This window comes from Rattus norvegicus, chromosome 4 (assembly GCF_036323735.1).
Source record: "Rattus norvegicus strain BN/NHsdMcwi chromosome 4, GRCr8, whole genome shotgun sequence".
In the NCBI taxonomy this organism is placed as follows: Eukaryota; Metazoa; Chordata; class Mammalia; order Rodentia; family Muridae; genus Rattus; species Rattus norvegicus.
Genome location: NC_086022.1, coordinates 97,935,657 through 97,957,716, shown reverse-complemented (window position 1 = coordinate 97,957,716; position 22,060 = coordinate 97,935,657). Strand labels below are relative to the sequence as shown.

The 22,060-nt window shown below is 37.6% G+C and overlaps 1 protein-coding gene across 4 annotated transcripts in view; it reads left to right on the top strand.

Moving 5' to 3' along the window:
- Positions 1-22,060, top strand: part of Il23r (interleukin 23 receptor) — a 93,530-nt gene that overhangs the window by 46,043 nt on the left and 25,427 nt on the right. For all 4 annotated transcript variants that reach the window (XR_010066178.1, XR_010066179.1, XM_039108697.2 and 1 more), the window contains exon 7: positions 16,186-16,342. Coding sequence is in view for 2 of the 4 variants with exons in the window: in XM_039108697.2 (XP_038964625.2) it covers positions 16,186-16,342 (157 nt within the window). In the remaining 2 variants the exon portion in view is untranslated. The remainder of the gene's footprint in view (positions 1-16,185; positions 16,343-22,060) is intronic.

Genomic DNA, 22,060 nt, shown 5'->3' with positions numbered 1-22,060 from the left:
CATGATCCAGATCTGCCTTACTGTTTTACCCTCTCAGTATCTGACATACCAAGTACATGTGACATAGGATGCTATACCTAAAGTTAAGTTATGAGGAACACAGTCTGGCCTAATGAAATAAAGATTACAGATGAAACAAACATTTTAAAAATAACCAAAATGTATCTTTTTTAACAAGATTGGCTACATAATTGCTTCTGTATTTATATCTATGAGCTATCTTACTTATATTTAAATGGGTAGAAATAAAAATTAAAGAGTAAGTATAGTATTGTCCCTTTTTATTTGCAAATTATGTAATTTTCTTAATTAAATTTTAAATTTTAGCTAATTGTCCAATAGGTCATTTGAGGTATTAATTAAACCAAGAAAGATCAGTGTTTATGGTTCAGTATTGTTATCATTAGAAATTGATGTGTTTTTTCCATAACTTGGATAAAAAGAGTTACCCAAATAATTGGATATCTCTAGTGAAAGTTAATGGAGTTAAATTTTAAGTTGAAAACTAGGAGGTTTTGTTGCTGTTTTATTCAAATTGTAAACACTAAAAACATTTGAATCTTTTAAACATTAGTTTTGAATAGGGTAGGGTTTAAAGTAAAAAACCAGTCATAACAAAAAGGCATGATCAAATAGAAGGAGCTAATATTTTTATTTAACTTCATTAAAACCAAGATTAGTGTTATTTTATCATTTAGAAATTAGATTATTAGATGACATTAACAAAAATTAAAAATCTAATTACAAAAATTTAAGAAACATAAAAGGTGAGGAAAATGTTAGTAACTTGGAAGACTTGATTTTCAGTGGTGTTGGAGATTGGTATCCAGCATTTTCAAAGTTCACATGAAAGTATTCTCAGATTGAAAATGTCCACATCCTCCCAGAAGTGAATTACAATTACATGGAACCAGACCTGAGTTTTAAAAGCAGAACGGAATCTTTGATGTGATGTCTTTTTTGTTTTATAAGTTGGTGAAATCATCTCATCTTTAATTCTCTGAGACAGACTTTGTAACTAATTTTGAATTTTAATTATCATAGTTAAGGATTTTACAATGCTATGTGTTATGTTTCTTTAATAGATCAAATTTTAAACACAGATTTAAATATGTGTTCATTAATACAGTAAAAATAAGTATGCATTGGCCTCTAAAGAGAAACTTTTTATGGTTAAAGCAATGACTGATTATCTAAAAAGCAAAGACTTTGTCCATTGAGAAAATATTTAAAAATTAAAATTTAATCATAGGTTTTAAATGTTTCTTTACTAAAAGGGTATTAAAAACAAACCAATACTTAAGAAAACACTGCTGCAAAACATCAAGTACTAAATTTATCTCAGTGTGTGGAATTAACTTTAAATAATTTATAACCTTTATATTATGTAACTTACATACATGTTTTAATGAATTAATTAGTCAGTTAATTATTAATTTAGTTTACATTACAAGTAAAGTTCCCCCTCTCTCATCTCCTCCCAGTCCTTCCCTTCCCACCCCTCTCCCCAACCCTCATCTATTCCTCCTCTGTTTCTCTTCAGAAAAGGGGAGGCCTCCCATGAATATCAACCAACCCTAGCATATCAAGATACAGTAAGACTAAGTTCATCTTACCTCTTGAGAGTAGAGGAGGCAGCCCAGTAGGAGGAAAGGGTCCCCAGCAGGCAACAGAGTCAGAGATAGCCATTGTTAGGAGTCTCTTATGAAGACAAAGCTACACAACTGTTACAGATGTTCAAAGGTCCAGTCCCATGCATGCTCCCTGATTGCGGTTCAGTCTCTGTGAGATCCTATGGGCCCAAGTTAGTTGATTCTGTAGGTTTTCTTGTAGTATATTTGACTGCTCTGGCTCCTACAGTCCTTTCTTCCCCTCTTCTGGAAGATTCCCCAAACTCAGCCTACTGTTTGGCTGTGGGGTCTCTGCATCTGTTCCCGTCAGTTGCTTGGTAGAGGATCTCTGATGACAGTTATGCTAGGTTCTTGTCTGGGGTTCTGGGTGCCCCTGTGGCCTCCAGGAAAGCAGCCAGAGTTGTGGTCCTGAATATGGACCCCAGAGGCAACGTATTTCTTCCTTTCTTTCTTTCTTTCTTTCTTTCTTTCTTTCTTTCTTTCTTTCTTTCTTTTTAGCAGCCTTTTGAAGCATACTTTAATCTTTTTTTTTCTTTTTCTTTTTTAAATTTATTTAATACTTAATAATAATTCTTTGATTTCCGGGCAAACATACCGCTCCCCCCTCCCCTTCCTTATGGGTGTTCCCCTCCCAACCCTCCCCCCATTGCCGCTCTCCCCCCAACAGTCTAGTTCACTGGGGGTTCAGTCTTAGCAGGACCCAGGGCTTCCCCTTCCACTGGTGCTCTTACTAGTATATTCATTGCTACCTATGAGGTCAGAGTCCAGGGTCAGTCCATGTATAGTCTTTAGGTAGTGGCTTGGTCCCTGGAAGCTCTGGTTGCTTGGCATTGTTGTACATATGGGGTCTCAAGCCCCTTCAAGCTCTTCCAGTTCTTTCTCTGATTTCTTCAACGGGGGTCCTATTCTCAGTTCAGTGGTTTGCTGCTGGCATTCGCCTCTGTATTTGCTGTATTCTGGCTGTGTCTCTCAGGAGCGATCTACATCCGGCTCCTGTCGGTCTGCACTTCTTTGCTTCATCCATCTTGTCTAATTGGGTGGCTGTATATGTATGGGCCACATGTGGGGCAGGCTCTGAATGGGTGTTCCTTCAGTCTCTGTTTTAATCTTTGCCTCTCTCTTCCCTGCCAAGGGTATTCTTGTTCCCCTTTAACAGAAGGAGTGAAGCATTCACATTTTGATCATCCGTCTTGAGTTTCATTTGTTCTAGGCATCTAGGGTAATTCAAGCATTTGGGCTAATAGCCACTTATCAGTGAGTGCATACCATGTATGTCTTTCTGTGATTGGGTTAGCTCACTCAGGATGATATTTTCCAGTTCCAACCATTTTCTTACGAATTTCATAAAGCCGTTGTTTTTGATAGCTGAGTAATATTCCATTGTGTAGATGTACCACATTTTCTATATCCATTCCTCTGTTGAAGGGCATCTGGGTTCTTTCCAGCTTCTGGCTATTATAAATAAGGCTGCGATGAACATAGTGGAGCACGTGTCTTTTTTATATGTTGGGGCATCTTGTGGGTATTCCAGACTGATTTCCAGAATGGTTGTACCAGTTTGCAATCCCACCAACAATGGAGGAGTGTTCCTCTTTCTCCACATCCTCGCCAGCATCTGCTGTCACCTGAGTTTTTGATCTTAGCCATTCTCACTGGTGTGAGGTGAAATCTCAGGGTTGTTTTGATTTGCATTTCCCTTATGACTAAAGATGTTGAACATAAAGGGAATAACACTTGAAATGTATATAAGAAATACTCAAGTTAATAAAAAAAATAAAAAAAGGTAGATTAAAAAAAAAAGATGTTGAACATTTCTTTAGGTGTTTCTCAGCCATTCGGCATTCCTCAGCTGTGAATTCTTTGGTTAGCTCTGAACCCCATTTTTTAATAGGGATATTTGTCTCCCTGCGGTCTAACTTCTTGAGTTCTTTGTATATTTTGGATATAAGGCCTCTATCTGTTGTAGGATTGGTAAAGATCTTTTCCCAATCTGTTGGTTGCCGATTTGTCCTAACCACAGTGTCCTTTGCCTTACAGAAGCTTTGCAGTTTTATGAGATCCCATTTGTCGATTCTTGATCTTAGAGCATAAGCCATTGGTGTTTTGTTTAGGAAATTTTTTCCAGTGCCCATGTGTTCCAGATGCTTCCCTAGTTTTTCTTCTATTAGTTTGAGTGTATCAGGTTTGATGTGGAGGTCCTTGATCCACTTGGACTTAAGCTTTGTACAGGGTGATAAGCATGGATCAATCTGCATTCTTCTACATGTTGACCTCCAGTTGAACCAACACCATTTGCTGAAAATGCTACCTTTTTTCCATTGGATGGTTTTGGCTCCTTTGTCAAAAATCAAGTGACCATTGGTGTGTGGGTTCATTTCTGGGTCTTCAATTCTATTCCACTGGTCTATCTGTCTGTCTCTGTACCAATACCATGCAGTTTTTATCACTATTGCTCTGTAATAATGCTTGAGTTCAGGGATAGTGATTCCCCCTGAAGTCCTTTTATTGTTGAGGATAGCTTTAGCTATCCTGGGTTTTTTTGTTATTCCAGATGAATTTTCAAATTGTTCTGTCTAACTCTTTGAAGAATTGGATTGGTATTTTGATGGGGATTGCATTGAATCTGTAGATCGCTTTTGGTAAAATGGCCATTTTTACTATATTAATCCTGCCGATCCATGAGCATGGGAGATCTTTCCATCTTCTGAGGTCTTCTTCAATTTCCTTCTCCAGTGTCTTGAAGTTCTTATTGTACAGATCTTTTACTTGCTTGGTTAAAGTCACATCGAGGTACTTCATATTATTTGGGTCTATTATGAAGGGTGTCGTTTCCCTAATTTCTTTCTCGGCTTGTTTCTCTTTTGTGTAGAGGAAGGCTACTGATTTATTTGAGTTAATTTTATACCCAGCCACTTTGCTGAAGTTGTTTATCAGCTTTAGTAGTTCTCTGGTGGAACTTTTGGGATCACTTAAATAAACTATCATATCATCTGCAAATAGTGATATTTTGACTTCTTCTTTTCCGATCTGTATCCCCTTGACCTCCTTTTGTTGTCTGATTGCTCTGGCTAGAACTTCAAGAACTATATTGAATAAGTAGGGAGAGAGTGGGCAGCCTTGTCTAGTCCCTGTTTTTAGTGGGATTGCTTCAAGTTTCTCTCCATTTAGTTTACTGTTAGCAACTGGTTTGCTGTATATGGCTTTTACTATGTTTAAGTATGGGCCTTGAATTCCTATTCTTTCCAGGACTTTTATCATGAAGGGGTGTTGAATTTTGTCAAATGCTTTCTCAGCATCTAATGAAATGATCATGTGGTTTTGTTCTTTCAGTTTGTTTATATAATGGATCATGTTGATGGTTTTCCGTATATTAAACCATCCCTGCATGCCTGGGATGAAGCCTACTTGTTTATGGTGGATGATTGTTTTGATGTGCTCTTGGATTCGGTTTGCCAGAATTTTATTGAGTATATTTTGCGTCGATATTCATAAGGGAAATTGGTCTGAAGTTCTCTTTCTTTGTTGGGTCTTTGTGTGGTTTAGGTATAAGAGTAATTGTGGCTTCATAGAAGGAATTCGGTAGTGCTCCATCTGTTTCAATTTTGTGGAATAGTTTGGATAATATTGGTATGAGGTCTTCTATGAAGGTTTGATAGAATTCTGCACTAAACCCGTCTGGACCTGGGCTCTTTTTGGTTGGGAGACCTTTAATGACTGCTTCTATTTCCTTAGGAGTTATGGGGTTGTTTAACTGGTTTATCTTTTCCTGATTTAACTTCGGTACCTGGTATTTGTCTAGGAAATTGTCCATTTCCTGTAGATTTTCAAGTTTTGTTGAATATAGGCTTTTATAGTAAGATCTGATGATTTTTTGAATTTCCTCTGAATCTGTTGTTATGTCTCCCTTTTCATTTCTGATTTTGTTAATTTGGACACACTCTCTGGGTCCTCTCGTTAGTCTGGCTAAGGGTTTATCTATCTTGTTGATTTTCTCAAAGAACCAACTTTTGGTTCTGTTGATTCTTTCTATGGTCCTTTTTGTTTCTACTTGGTTGATTTCAGCTCTGAGTTTGATTATTTCCTGCCTTCTACTCCTCCTGGGTGTATTTGCTTCTTTTTGCTCTAGAGCTTTTAGGTGTGCTGTCAAGCTGCTGACATATGCTCTTTCCTGTTTCTTTCTGCAGGCACTCAGCGCTATGAGTTTTCCTCTTAGCACAGCTTTCATTGTGTCCCATAAGTTTGGGTATGTTGTACCTTCATTTTCATTAAATTCTAAAAAGTTTTTAATTTCTTTCTTTATTTCTTCCTTGACCAGGTTATCGTTGAGTAGAGCATTGTTCAATTTCCACGTATATGTGGGCATTCTTCCCTTATTGTTATTGAAGACCAGTTTTAGGCCGTGGTGGTCTGATAGCATGCATGGGATTATTTCTATCTTTCTGTACCTGTTGAGGCCCGTTTTTTGAGCAACTATATGGTCAATTTTGGAGAAAGTACCACGAGGAGCTGAGAAGAAGGTATATCCTTTTGCTTTTGGATAGAATGTTCTATAAATATCCGTTAAGTCCATTTGGCTCATGACTCCTCTTAGACTGTCTACGTCTCTGTTTAATTTCTGTTTCCATGATCTGTCCATTGATGAGAGTGGGGTGTTGAAATCTCCCACTATTATTGTGTGAGGTGCAATGTGTGTTTTGAGCTTTAGTAAGGTTTCTTTTACGTATGTAGGTGCCCTTGTATTTGGGGCATAGATATTTAGGATTGAGAGTTCATCTTGGTGGATTTTTCCTTTGATGAATATGAAGTGTCCTTCCTTATCTTTTTTGATGACTTTTAATTGAAAATTGATTTTATTTGATATTAGAATGGCTACTCCAGCTTGCTTCTTCAGACCATTTGCTTGGAAAGTTGTTTTCCAGCCTTTCACTCTGAGGTAGTGTCTGTCTTTGTCTCTGAGGTGTGTTTCCTGTAGGTAGCAGAATGCAGGGTCCTCGTTGCGTATCCAGTTTGTTAATCTATGTCTTTTTATTGGGGAGTTGAGGCCATTGATGTTGAGAGATATTAAGGAATAGTGATTATTGCTTCCTGTTATATTCATATTTGGATGTGAGGTTATGTTTGTGTGCTTTTCTTCTCTTTGTTTTGTTGCCAAGATGATTAGTTTCTTGCTTTTTCTGGGGTATAGCTTGCCTCCTTATGTTGGGCTTTACCCTTTATTATCCTTTGTAGTGCTGGATTTGTAGAAAGATATTGTGTAAATTTGGTTTTGTCATGGAATATCTTGGTTTCTCCATCTATGTTAATTGAGAGTTTTGCAGGATACAGTAACCTGGGCTGGCATTTGTGTTCTCTTAGGGTCTGAGCATACTTTAATCTTAACATCATAATTAGAAAATTTAGCAAACATCATCTAAAACACAGAAAACACATAGTACAGTAGATATCTAACAGTTATAGACACAGATAAAGCACATTACTAGTTTTTGTTGTCTTAAACAAATTTAAAGAAATAACTTGTTAAAGATTTAAGTTTTTATAACAGGTTCCTTGAAATGCTTTCTGTTAGAAAAACCATTTACATTTTATTAGTGTTTACGAGGCATACAAAGAAATATAAAATATGACACTTATAAATTTATTATTATTTTAAGTAAAATCAAAGATGAATAGTGTTTTAAAATGTATCATTAGTCTGCAGCACATTAAAATGTAAATTCTAATATGCTTGTATTAGACTGAAAATACGTTTTTAAAATGCAAATTTAAAAAAATACATGTTTAAAGTTCTCTTAAACAGGCCTGCCTAAAATAAGGATCTTAAAAACTCTGTTTATTTGTTTGTTTTTAAAGACACAGTAGTGATAAAAAGTATCCTTAAAGTCCTTTCAATGTTGGCATGTATTTATTTATTCACACATATGCAACATATCTAAAGACACAGACATAGCTGGTGAGAAGAAGCTTTGGCTGCAGAGATGGCCAATGAGAACTTCAGTACTGTGGAGCAACTGAAATGTTGCACATCCAGAGGCTAATTGCCATATTTGGGGATGGTTCTAGCCCTCAGGAACAACCATTCTGTGCCCACCTCTGTGTCAGGAGTTTTAGTTCATACTTCTTCAGGATACCAGAGTTAGCATGCTTTTATAGTAAGTCAAAACAAAGGCAATAAGTCATTCTCAGATTTAATTTTGTCCCTCTGGTCAACTTTGTGTTTTCTTTTTTTTTTTTTTTTTTTTTTTTTTTCTCGGAGCTGGGGACCGAACCCAGGGCCTTGCTAGGGCCTTGCTCCTGCTAGGCAAGCGCTCTACCACTGAGCTAAATCCCCAACCCCAACTTTGTGTTTTCTTATCTGCTGTTTTCCCTCACTATGACCTCTGTGTAAGAGGATGGGGGGGTTCCGATACCCTCAAGGTCATTGAATGTTATATTCCTCCCAAGTCACTGTATGGATTGCATCTAGGTTAACTCAAAACTGCTAGCAGTGGTGCTGGGCTTTTTACAACATATTCCTACAGATATCTTTCAAATTATAAAGTATACATGTGCCCTTATAGTATAGAACATTGTGTAATGGCATTCCCTGGAGAGAAACAATAAATACCCATACTAATGGGGGAGGGAGTAAGAGACAGATTTATTACAGATTGATAATAGTTGATAGATAGATGATTGTTAGATAAATGATAGGTATGTGTAGATAGATGATAAATGATAAAAACATAGATGATATAGATAGATAGATAGATAGATAGATAGATAGACAGACAGACAGTAGATAGATATATAATAGACAGATGATAGATGATAAATAAATACATAGATGATACATAATAGAGAATGAGAGAGAGAAGAGAAAGAAGAGAGAGAGAAAGTCTATTCACCCCAGAAAGGGAACTCATGACAAATCAAATGAAAGATTACACTGATGTCCAAGTCTGTGAAACAATGAATTTTTATTGGGATTCCTAACAGGAATATGAGTAAGGAGTTACCCACAGGAGTAGGGATGACTCAGAAGCAACTGCATCACCATAAGAACCAACATTGGTCATGACTCATTGAAAGCATACACCCTAGGGCTCTCTGCACAGCTTTCAGGTACCTCAGTCTTTATGTGGCATGCAGCTGCCAGAGGCCCCTCCCAATCAGCTGTTTACTTGTTTTTTTATGCTGGGGAGGAGCCCTGGAGAATCATCCAAGTTTCTGTTCTCTTGGTCATCGAAGTGACTTTTTGTTTACCTCCTAAACTTCATGAGCCTTCCCTCCCCGATGGAGGAAATTTTTCTGAGGAAACTGCTACACAACCAATGTAAAAGTGCCTCTATCTGTCTCTGACATCCCCGTCATATACATACTCTCTTGTAATTCTCACAACAGTCCTTTGTGGCAGGAACTATTAACTCTAGTCATTATATAGATGAAATACAGCCTGGGTGAATAAAGCCAAGTGTTACCAAATTTACATAGTTAGGAGTTAAGGGCCTCTCACAAACTTTATTGCTCCAGGTATCCAGTGAATATTCAGAAAATAAAAACAACAGGTTTCAATCCAAATCCCACATCTCATCCCTTCTACCTACTTCTAAAATCAAGCTACCAATAAAAAGAAGGCAAATTGAATCACCATTCCTTTCTATGATTTCCCAGTCAAGTCAAAAATAGCCAAGGAGAAGCTTTATTTTATATTTTCATTTAGGTCATGCCTCCTTGTGGGTATGAGTGGGAAAAAGTGGACAGTTGAAGGGGCGTCACCTTTCACCTCAGTTCTGGGGTGACACTGCCTTCATCAGATATACCGAGAGGGCAGTAGCAGGCAGCTATCTAAGGAATACCTTGTGGCTCAGATCACAGGCTGTGAGGCAAAGCTGAGTTCTGCTTCCAAACTGTACAACCTACAGCAACCCCTTTTCATTGTGCCTTCTTAATCCTGTGACTAACATAGGAGTATAGTGTGTTAATTGCAAAGTTAGTGGATGCCGCCATCTGAGTGCTTAATGATGATACATTCTGAGACATTTACCTAAGAGAATGGTAGGCCAAATGCAAAATTTAGGACAAAAGGCTGTTAAAGGTGGTAAGAAAGCTCAAGAAAATATAGGGTATAAACTACAACATTCTATCTCTCCACACTCGAGATATTCTGATCAGCCATGATGTAAGAATTTGCAAGATCTTTAATATAGCTTCCTCAAAGAACTTCAATTCACAATCTCTTCTTGGATTCAGAGACTGGGTCGAGTCCTATAGTGAAGATTTAAGAAAGTCAGAAATAGCAATAGGAAAATATACCAGCCACAGCCTAGTCCAAACTACAAAATAATATCAGACCTCCGATGTTGGCTCTGTCTACATGAGCGATGTCAATAACAGAAACACATTTGTGGATTTCCATATCAGAATTTATTGAATAACAATAAATATACAAGTTCGTGTACATTCACTTCATTGGCTTTAGTTTACCAGGTGTAAATGTCTTATCCTGACAGGGAATTGTCCCTCCCTTTGGCTACTACAATATTGAAATAAGATGGTGGAATCCAGCCCCACCCAGGGATCACTTACTGGGAGAAAGAAAAGACCAGGATCCTAGTCTGAGCCAGAAAGGGTATTTTGAATCACTGAGAGAGATTTCACACCAAGTTCAGACCATTTTGAAGGACAGACTGGAGCCATGAGAATGGTAATGGGTGAATCACACTTTAGCCAGGACTACATAGTTATACACACCTTTTGCCCCTTATTTGAACCTAAATTTCATGTCAGAGCCCCTAAAATGTACTGGACTGTCTTGACCTCCTTCCAGTGTGGTCACACTCAATTAATCCCCTCATCTTTCTTTTCATCATTACTTTGTCTTTTTAATTGACCCATTGTAGATGAGTGACAGAGCTTATTAGGGATAATTATTAGGCTAATTAGTCCTAGTTTATTAGGGCTGCCAGCCTTATGTAGGCTATTACATAAAAAATTGGTAATAATTTTGGCAAGCCATGGCCATCAGGATAAAAAAGACAAGACACATTCAGAGTGTGCAGCAGTTTTGAATGAGAACTGTTTGACATAGTGTCTGTATCTGAACACTTAGTCTCCTGTTGGGGTGATGTTTGGGTAAGTTTAGGTAGTGTGCTAGAGGAAGTCTGTCACTGGGATTTGAGGTTTCAAATCTATATGTAACTTTCATTTCACATTTCTTGTTTCCTGCTTGTGGTTCAAGATGTAAGTCCTCAGCACCTTGCTCTAGCTGCCATGTCCCCACTCTGCATCATAGACTCCTATCCCTCTGGAACTGTAAGCCCAAATAAACTCTTCAATAAGTTGCCAAGGTCATTGTATCATAAATTAGGAGACTATAAAGAGAAATTTATTTCATGGCTCAGTACCTGAAACTAAGTGAATGTCTGCAATTCTTACAAATATTTATCATAATGGAGTATTATTTCTAAAATCAAAATGATCAAGAGGCTAGAAAGATGACTAGGTAGTTAAGAGTGCCAGTTGCTTTTCCAGAAGACCCAGGTCTAACTAAAATAAAAGTAACCAAGAACATAGTATGTCCTTGTCCTGGTTATGAACAGACATCATGACCAACAACATTTAATTGTGGCTGGCTTGCGGGTTCAGAGATTTAGTACATTACCATCAAGGCAGAAACACGGTGGCATCCAGGCAGGCATCATGAAGGAGAAGCTAAGAGTTCTATATCTTCATCTGAAGGCTGCTAACAGAATACTGACTTCCAGGCAGCTAGGACTAGGGTATTAAAGCCCACTCCCACAGTGACACACCTACTCCAACAAGGCCACACCTACACCAACAAGGCCATACCTCCAAAAAATGCCATTCCCTTGGCTTAGCATATATAAACCATCACAGACCTAAAGAAGTAAAGGCAGTGGATAGAAAAGTTAAATTATAGAAGCAATCAGGTCACAATGCAGTATTGCTTTGCATTTTCCTATAACAAAATTGTTTTCTCTACATACCCAATACTTTTAGTGAAAAAGATAAAAAAATAAGAATTTTTTTCAGCTAAATATAGTGAAAAACCTGATTATTTTTCAATGTGAGGACTTGCTTTAATAAGTAAGATAGTAGGCCTGGGTGAGAAAACAATCATAACCAAAACATAAGTAATGTAAGAACACAATGTTGCTACCAGTATCCTGACCAAAGGTGATTAAAGAAGGATACAAAGTTGCTACCTTATCCTGACCAAGACAATAATGTAAGGATACAATGTTTCTACCCCTATCCTGGCCAAGACAGCTTGACATCATTTTATCATTTAGTAATATATCAAGCAAATTTTTAAATATTTAAAAATATAACAGGATTTAAGAAATGTAAAATGTAGTCCTTTCCCTCCAAACTAGAGGAAATTTCCTTCCAAATTAATACATATCTTCATTTTTCAAGAGCTTGTGCAAAGATTTTATAATCAACTTTAGAATTTTAGTTGCCATTTTCAAAAAACCCTTGTCACAGTGTATGTCTCTTTTAACTAGAGATGATGCCTGTTGTTTTCATTAAATTTTTTGAGAGAAACTGAGTACTTATTTTAAAAGTGACAATAGACTTTTTTTGTAAAAGACAGCTCTTAAAAGAAAGCCAAACACTAGTTAGTTTTGACATTTTATTAGTGGACATTGTTTACTTAAAATATTGATTGGTACAATTCTTTTTTTATATAATGGAATAAATTATAATTAAATTTAAGTAGTCATTGGCTCTCTAGCAAACTGAAATTTAACATTTTAGATGGTTAATCTGATTTTTATAAAAAGATAAGACATTAAACAGAGCTCAAATTTTAATAGCCTTTAATTATTGAAACCAGCTGTTATAACTGTATCTTTTTTCTTCAAATTTAACTACCATAACCTTTCCATAACATACTTTGACGTTTTAATTTATTTTTAATCTATTTCTATTTTGAAACAATTCTTTACCTAACCATAAAAATACCCTTTTCATACAAAACATTTCCTTTTTGCTAAAATTTTCTTTACCAAAAGTATACTTTATTATCCATAGATATTTTTCATATGAGTTTTTCTTGTTTTGTATTATTTTCAAAAATCTAGAGAATACTTTTTTGTCAATAAATTATATTTCAAATGAAAACTAAGAAAATCATATTACATCATAGGAATTAATTATTGTCTGGTGGTTTGAATATGCTTGGCTCAGGGAGTGACATTATTAGGAAGAGTGGCCTTGTTGAAGTAGGTATAGCCTTGTTAAAGGAAGTGTGTCACTATGGGCATGGGCAGTGAGACCCTCCTCCTAAACACTTGGGAGCCAGTCTTCTCCTAATGGCCTTTAAATGAAGACCTAGAACTCTCAGCTTCTCCTGAACCATGCCTGCCTGGATGATGCCATGCTCCCACCTTGATGATAATGGACTAAGCCTCTGAAACTGCAAATCAACCTGTTATTAAGAGTTGCATTGGTCATGGTGTCTGTTCACAGCAGTAAAACCCTAACTAAGGCATTATCCAAAATACATCATAAAAGAGGAATTATATTTTTGAAGTAAATAAAATTAAGGATGTCTATTAATTACAAGATGTCTCTACTTTTTATTATAAATTGTTTATGTGCATGTACATATTAATATATATACATTCATTCACATGTTTACATTTTTGAAATCAGCCATATAGTATTTAAAATGTAGTAGCCATGGATCTTGTCTCCGTCATTTGGAAAATAGACATTATAGGTCATAGAAGACAGATTAAATAAAACCCTTAGAAACAAATATGAAATCTGACCAACACATGACAACACACTGAAGTAACATGTAACACAGTACGTTTAACCACTGAGAAGGCAAAGGGTTGAGTGACTGGTTCTGTATGAAGTTTTCAAACAAGCATGTCAGGAAAGAGGCCTTCCATCCCCAGGGGTTCCCCTCCTCCCACCAGTCTCCTATTTAAATTTTTTCACTTTGTGTATTTTGTCAGTTGAACATAAACTAGCATTTTCTTAAATGTAAGTTGAAAATGAGGTTGGTAAAAGGTAGGCTGTTTGGAACAAGATAGCACTCTGTGGGTCCTACTATAGCTTGTCAGGGTGAAACGTGGTCTCACTTTGGTCAGAAGTTAGCATAAAAGGAGAAGTGGACTCCCCATTCTAGAAATATTGAGACTATGAACCTGCTTTGGTCTGGCCAGCAGGAGAAACTGCAGGAGGTGGCTGGTCCATGTTTACTAGAAAAGTAGTGGTGGGTTCTGTGATGTGCAACCCTGGAGATGGGGTGGGGCACTTATAATAACCCACACAAGAAAGGTACAGACAACTACACTGATTAAGCCAATTAAAGGTATACGAGTCCTTTGTTGGCCAGTGACCAAGAGCAGTCTCATGCCTCAAAGAATTTTGGTGCCGAAGCTCAGGAGTACAGCATTTTTTAAAGGCAAAAGTCACAAAGACCATCATTTACATCATAGTTAGATGAGGGTAAGAGTAACCTTGAAACGTTAATTTCTGGCAGAATATAGTGATTAATTTAGACAGAATAACAATTATTTTTTATTTATACCTTCCTCAGTTATTTTAGTTTATGATAAGTCTGTATATAAACATTAATTATTTTGGTTAATACATCTGGACCAAATGGTTAAGGCCATGGAAATCTCAAATGTGCTACCAAGGTAAATGTGACTATTGTGTGGTAAAAAACCAAAAACTGTCTAAGAAAACACAAAACAGAGTCAGGACAAGATGGCATACCTTAATCATGTCTTACCTGAATGGATGAATATAGGCAGCAACTACATGGGGAGCATGAACCAGGTCTAAGAGAAATCAGGAGGCTTTTAGGAAGATGCCGGACGGCCAGAAAGTACCAAGTTTGAGCCACCACGTGCCAGAGGAGACAGATAAAACTCAAGTATGACACTGGAGAAGCCAGAGGTTTTGTCATCAGAGCAAAGCAGAGAGTCAGGCTAGGAATGAGGCCAGCAGTTGCAGAAAAGTTGCAGTCTCCAACCAGCTGGAGGAAGCCACTTTCTGGATAGGGAGCTTTTGTGTGGAGAATATAGCAAAGAAAAGCAGAGAGGAAAAAGAGCTCTTTTAGAGGTAGAAAAAAATATTTGCTACAGGAATAGTTAAACCTTTTGCCACTATGCTGTACAAAATCTAGGTTTGTACAAATGTTTACATCGAGGGAACAATGTTTATGCCATCGAAAGCCATCCTTTTTGTTTTTCTGTTAAGAGATGATATTATAAAAGAAAATTGGTCATTTGGATATGATCCCTCCCCACCCAGGTTAAAGCATTTTGAGAAAAGGCAGCTGAAAGGAGAATCCTAGGCAGACAAGAATGGGCAAGAATGAGCTGTGTCTATTATGAAGCTTGGTGAGTGAGTCAAGCAAGTGGAGACAAGTGAGGGAAGCCTACCCGCCCTGCTTCCTGATCTCCTGCCAAAAGTGTGGCCAGGACACACCCGGGAAAACAAACTGAGTTTGGGCATCCCCAAAACTGAGCATTGGGCTCTACCACAAGCTCGAGGAGGCACCTGCCTTAACATTAACTTTTAGTTGGTTGGTCCACAGATAGCAGTTGTCCCAAAGATAAATTTTACCAAAGGAAGATAGGGGCCGCTGTAGGATGTGGAGAAGCAGCAGTAAGATAATGGGGCCCATGGAGTCCCAAAGGGCATCTGTTTCGGCTGAGCCCCCTCATGGGTTTTGGCACCATTATGAAAGGCTTCAGGTTAGGAGCTCAAGATGCACATTGAGGGAAATGAATTGTCTGGGAGATGGACGTCCTGTCTGGGTAGAGACTTAACATTCCATTTATGCTGAGTCAATCACTTTGGCTAAGGCACTTGTTCTTAACCTTCCGATTCAAGAAAGGTGAACTCTGAAAATGCAACAGGAAGGAAATAGGAAGTAGCTCAGGAATATTTTCAGAGTTGTGCACACACATTCATACATACTATACAGTTTATATAAATCTCCATTAAGAGCCAATTTAACAATTTAGCATCTGAGTATTTTTTCTATTTTTTTCATAAAAAATAAGGTATTTTCATCATTCCGGGAAATTACTCATATAAATATTCAATATTCAATTCTTGCCCTGAATTCAATCTCCAGCACCAAGTACCTGGGCAACTGTGCATCCCAAAATCCATACTACTGGGAGGTGGGGACAAGATGAACCAGAGCTCAAGATTATCCTCAGCTACATACTGCTTGAAGGTAGCGTGTACTTCATGAGACCCTAACATAAGAAAGAAAAAAATTACAAAGAAAAAATATGAAACCCCCCTATTCCCCTTTGGGGGACACCTATTCCAAAGTGTAAAATGTAAGCAAGTGATAAAGTCAATCAGTTACAGTTCAGAATTTCTGGAGATTTCCAAGCTTGTCAAATATAAACCATTATGGTTCATTTATAAACCTGCATTGCTGTGTGTTTTATACAGTGTTCTGCTTTTGCTTGTTTTCTCTGGCTCTAGGAAGTGCCCAGACTCTAGTAGGCACCTCACAGGTCTCCCACCACATCACTTCAATTCCATTGTGTGTCCATTTTAGGTTAAAGAATTTGACACCAATTACACATATGTGCAGCAGTCAGAATTCTACCTGGAGCCAAACAGCAAGTATGTATTTCAAGTGAGATGTCAAGGAACTGGTAAAAGAAACTGGCAGCCTTGGAGCTCGCCCTTTGTCCACCAAACTCCCCAGACAGGTGGGTATGATCCAATACTGTGTCCTCTGCAGCTTTCCTTTTGCTCTCTCTTTGCCAAGCATTCTTTCAGCTGGCCTGCTACCATTGAGAGAAGCTATTCCATGGAGAATGATAACATTGAGATCAGCAATCATTGAAATGAGCTTTCTAAATTGACAATTTGTGAAATGCTTTAAACCACCTGTTAAGCCTTAGGTTTCAACACATTCACCCACATCGCTTCCCACAAAGGGTTTTTGATGCGACACACCATTGGGGTGACAATTCTTACTGATTTTCCATCAGTCTTTGTTTTGGAAAGTATCATTGAGTAAATATACATGTGTGTGTGTGTGTGTGTGTGTGTGTGTGTGTGTGTGTGTGTGTGTGTGCATCACCAAAATATAAAAAAATCAAATAATGTGAATAAACACTACCACTATACTAAAAGAACCAGAAAGAACTAAGAACACTTAATCACAGGATTAATGGCTTCTCAAAAAGACCTCGCTAATACATATTTAAAAGATCTCTTTCCTATAATTAATAATTACTTATACATACATTGAATCATGCTACACAAGTACGTCTTCTTAGTGAAATATATTTTAATTGTAAGCAAGTGATAAAGTCAATCAATTATAATCATTATTATATTCTATAATGCATCCTTGAACCAGAGGTATGCATAGTTTATATGCCAGGGATTTTTTGCTTCCCAGAAAGAACACATCTGACTCAATTATGCTCACATTATTAAAGACATCATTCTTACTGTTAACAGCTTGATAAATGTGATCTGTGATTTCAAGTAGTAGAAGCCAGGCAAGCCAAGTTCTTTTGGCGCCCTCTGATGTCCAAATCTTAGAGCTACATTATTAAGGAAATAATTTTCAAGTTATCAGTTCTCTCTTTTTGAAAGTTAAGTTTTAATTTATTCTGTCTTAACTTGATATTGGTAAAACTTCTTGAGACTTTACATAGAATATAAAATAGATTTATTTTGTAATTAAATTATTTTTAAAATTTTATTTTGGTTTTATGTATATGAATATTTTGTTTGCATGTTTGGATGTTTGTGCCTGATGGATTACTTCAAACTGGAGTTATGGATGGTTGTGAACCACAATGTGGATGCTGGGAATTGAACCCAGATCCTCTGGATGAGCTCTTAACTGCTGACACATCTCTCTAGCTCCAAGTAACCCGATTCTTTTTAAATCAATACTCAAATGAGTATAATTAAGCACAATTTACTTGAGTTAGCAAAGTACTGATCTCTATAAGCTTGTTTTCTACATTCACCATATTTGGATGTGTAACCAGCACCAATTTGCAAATGTATAACCTGAATCATGGTTTGATGGACAGCACATTGCTTGTGGGTCTTTGCGCTGGGTTGCTCAAATGCCGAGTATCCTCACCACTGCTCAGCAGTCTCATCTTTGTTCTCGGAGTTCAGTTCTGTCAAAGTGGAAGAGCAGATAATCTGGCCCCTCTACAGGTTAAGGGTAAGCCGACAAATGGTATGCACACGTGTGCGTGTGCATGTGTGCATGTGCACGAGTGCCTGGTTCATTAGTTTAGACAGAGTATCATTCTGTAATACAGGCTTGTCTTTAGCTTGTGGTAATCCTCCTGCCTCAGCCCTCAAAATGCTGTAATTACAGGTATTTGTCATTGTATCACAAATGTTTAACGACAAAGGTTCTCCATCTAGCATAGAAAGGAATAGGAACCTACACAATCTGAGCTTAAAAAGTTTCTTACTTCATCAGGCAAAATTTCACTTAAAAGGCAAAATAGTAGCCAAACTTAAATATTTATGCATTCCACATATTAGCTAAAAGGAGCCACAGTTCATTCTTTTGTATTATATCCTTTCTGTGATACATTAAATGAGAAACAGTGAAAATACCAGAGAAAGTAAAAATATTAAAACTCAATTATTTTTTTGCAAACACAATATATGTTTATTTATTATGTGCTTAGAAATATGTACTACTGGTGTGTTATATTTCCTACATTTTCTGATTGCTACTGCAGTTTGTTCTAGTTTTCTTATGTAATCTACCTGGCTGAGATTTTATGGCCACACATTATTCTTGTTTGTAGACATACTATGGTTTATATATTCATTTCCTCTTTTTTTGAGATTTTTTTATGTATATGGGAGTTTTGCCTGTATATGTCTGTGTACCACATGCATGCAGTACCTATGGAGGCCAGAAGAGGGCATTTGATCCTTTAAAATTAGAGTTAATATGCATGTAACATGTGGATGCCGTGAATACAGCCTGGCTCCCCTGGAAGAGCAGACAGTGCTCTTCACTGCTGAGCCATCTCTCCATTTCCTTATTTAAACAAAATTTCAGCTCCTTCATTTCATCATTATCAGTAAGCTTTTAAAAACAGATTGCATTTAAACATTTATCTCTTATATCTCAAAAAGAATTACTAAATTAAGAGTTAGGCAGATTGGTGCTGGGAAGATAGCTTGGTGATTAAACTGCTTGTTGTGCAAGAATGAGAACCCACAAAAAAGCCATGTGCAGCAGTGTGTGTCTGTAACCAGTGTGTTGGGCAGAGACCAGCAGATCCTAGCTGCTGACTAGCCAATCTAGCCCATCACTCTGAGTTCCAGTAGGTTGAGTAAGAGATCCATGTCTCAGAAAAATAAGGTGAAGAACATAGAATGTAAGCCTCAGGCTTCCACATGCAACTACATGAAAGTTTCCTCACATACACAAGCACACACTCATACACACAGTTAAGCATGTACATGTATATCACACACACACACACATACACACACACACACACACACACACACACACACACACACACACACACATACATTACCCGTACAGAAAGTTAAACACACACATACAGACCACACACAGATTGAGCCACTCATGGTGGGAGGGACAAAGAGGGGGTAGGGAGGGAGGAAGAATTAAGTACATTTTAAGATGCATGTTGTCAAAATGAATTTCTTTTATTCTGTTGGTAATTTGACACTGTAGTTATATCATTTCCATTTTTACATCTCCTTTCTATCCCCTCTCTTTCTCAAATTCATGACCCCTTCTTGTACAATTATATATTTAAAATTCTACTGGGGTGTGTGTGTGTGTGTGTGTGTGTGTGCGCACGCGCGCGCACATATACATGTCCATCCTGAGACCATTCAGTGTTGTACTTAATGTATTTCCTTGGAGTTGACCATTTAAGACAGAGAGCTAAGGAGCTTACCTCAGAAAACAACTAATCCTCCCTTCCTCAAAAACCACTGCTTGCCTGTGGCTCTTCATTTAGGAGTGGCATCTTGTGAAATTTCCTTAATCCTCGCTGGCACATCAATGTACTGGTTGTGCAGATCTTATTTTGGTAGCCATATTGTTGAGAGACCATGGAAGCGGACCCTGTCTAGAAGACACTATCTTGCAGCAGACATCTTGGTCTTCTGGTTCTCATAATCTTTCTCCTCCCTTTTCCACCATGTCTCCTGTGCTTTAGGTATTGGGATTGTGGTGTAGAGATACTGATTGGGACTGTGCACCCAATAGTCACCCGGTCTCAGCATTTGGACCAGTCGTGGATCCCTGTGGTAGTCTCCATCTCTTCTGAAAAGAAATTTCTTTGATGAGGGCCATGAGCTACACTTATTCTGTGGTTCTAAGGATGAGTGTTTAGAAATAGTTAGAAGCTATATTGACTTAGAAAATTATAGTAGTAGCTGCTAAAATGTTTGTTTTAGCAAATCCCAATGTACTTTTCAAAGAATTCATAAAAACAGTTTATTCTTGTTAATTAAGCATTACTTATAATGGCAGACATTGTAAGTGCTTAAGAATGACAGTAAGTAAAGGACCTGGAGAAGTTTTATTGTAGAGAAGATAGAAAAGAATAATTACATAGCAAACTTCTTTGCCTTATAAATACAAATACAAATAAAAGCAAGAAGAAGCAGTCTACCCAGATGAAAATTGACATGATTTGTGACTGGAAAGAAAGAAATTCCGTTGCACTCAAATTATTTTGGTTTGCTTGATAATGAAGGTCTTTTTCAACAGCTAAACTCCAAGTAATTAAGAGTTTATTTTTAAGAAAGTACACTCGAAGCAATAACACCCCTTCCATAGAGGATTTTTCTGATTTATTTTCTAAAATTATTACTTGTATATCACTGGTTTCCAAAATTTTATCCATCTAGGACACAGGCATTTCTTGGTATTGCTGCTCTCTGAAGAGAGTCTTTTCCTTGCCTTTAAAGTCTGTTCTTGGGCAGTGGGCATGGATGCACACTCCTATCACATGGGAGGCAAGAGCAGGAGAATTTTGAGTTCAAGTCCAACCTATGCTATGTAGTGAGAACCTGCCGATGAATGAAAGAATGAGAAGGATACAACAGCCAAATATTGGTCTGAAGTTGAGCTATTGGTCCAGTTATAGAGCACTTGGCTGCTTAGTTTCAGTCCTCAGGACTGCCAACTATAACAATAATTGAACGTTTAAAAAGAACACCCACCTCAAAGAGAAACTGAAACAGCTCATTTATAGTAAGAGTTAGATGGCTAGCATGACATCATTTCTTTTTTACTTTTACTGGAAAGCAAAGCTTAAAGGGGGTGGGGGAGACAGTCACTTCCTCAGAATAGAAAGTCAGGTTTTAGCACACCCACGGGGGAAGGTTTTCTGGTTAGACGGACATTCTCCTTCATTCTTGCATATTCTCGAGGTCACTTAATAAGACTTGGTGTCTTCAGAATATTAAATAGTAGCTAGCATTTCTTGGCTATTAGTATGGGTAGGGCCCTGTGTAAACATTTTACCTATGGATTGTCCTTTACTGCCATAGTCCAATAAAACCAGCATAATCATTGTTTCCCATGTGGATAAAAGCAATGAGGCCCAAACACTTGTGGAACATTACAAAACTGAATAGTCAAATCCTGGCACACTCAGTCTCTGGGTTCCAGAACAGCTGTACTGCTTGCCTTCCCCAGAGACCTAGGAATAGGCTGCATCAACCCGTTCCCAGCAACTTGTCTATATGCTCTAAACATACCAATAATAAAACCATGCCAACAGGTTTTCTTTCTAATGGAGGACTCACTATGAAAATGCACAAATGAGAAAATAATAATATGCCATCAACTCCTTCAAACCTTGTCATGACTAGATGATGAGGAAGCAGGGTTAATTTGAGGTGACGATAATGAAATCACGGGGCTCCAAATATCTAGAGATGGAATCAGGAAGGTGGTGGTCTGAGAGAAGAAGAAGAGAGAAAAAAAAAGAACACATGGGAAAGGTAGACGTTGTTCAAGGATAGTCATGCTCAATTCATGAGTTTTCTAAGCTGGTTTCAGTTGAGTAAATTATCTCAAGTCAGTGTTTCTCGGAGCCCTGAGCCAGTAGCATTGGAAATATCTGTGCGGATCCCGGAACCTCTCAGTCCCTGACACTTCTGTAATGAAGTGTAAGAACCAGTGTTCTAAACGACAAACAAACCCTTCAAGATAGAAAAAGCTCTGGGTGTAGTGGCTACTACCTGTAATTCCAGACGGAGGCACAAGTCTCACCAGGACTTCGAAGGCAGGCTGGACCTCATAGTGAACTCTAAACCAGCCTGGACTATGAGAAATGAGAATATGGGAAATGAGACCCATCCTCCCACCCCAACAATAGAGAGAATTACTAGTTACCAATCATCCCAGGTTTAGTTTCCAGCTC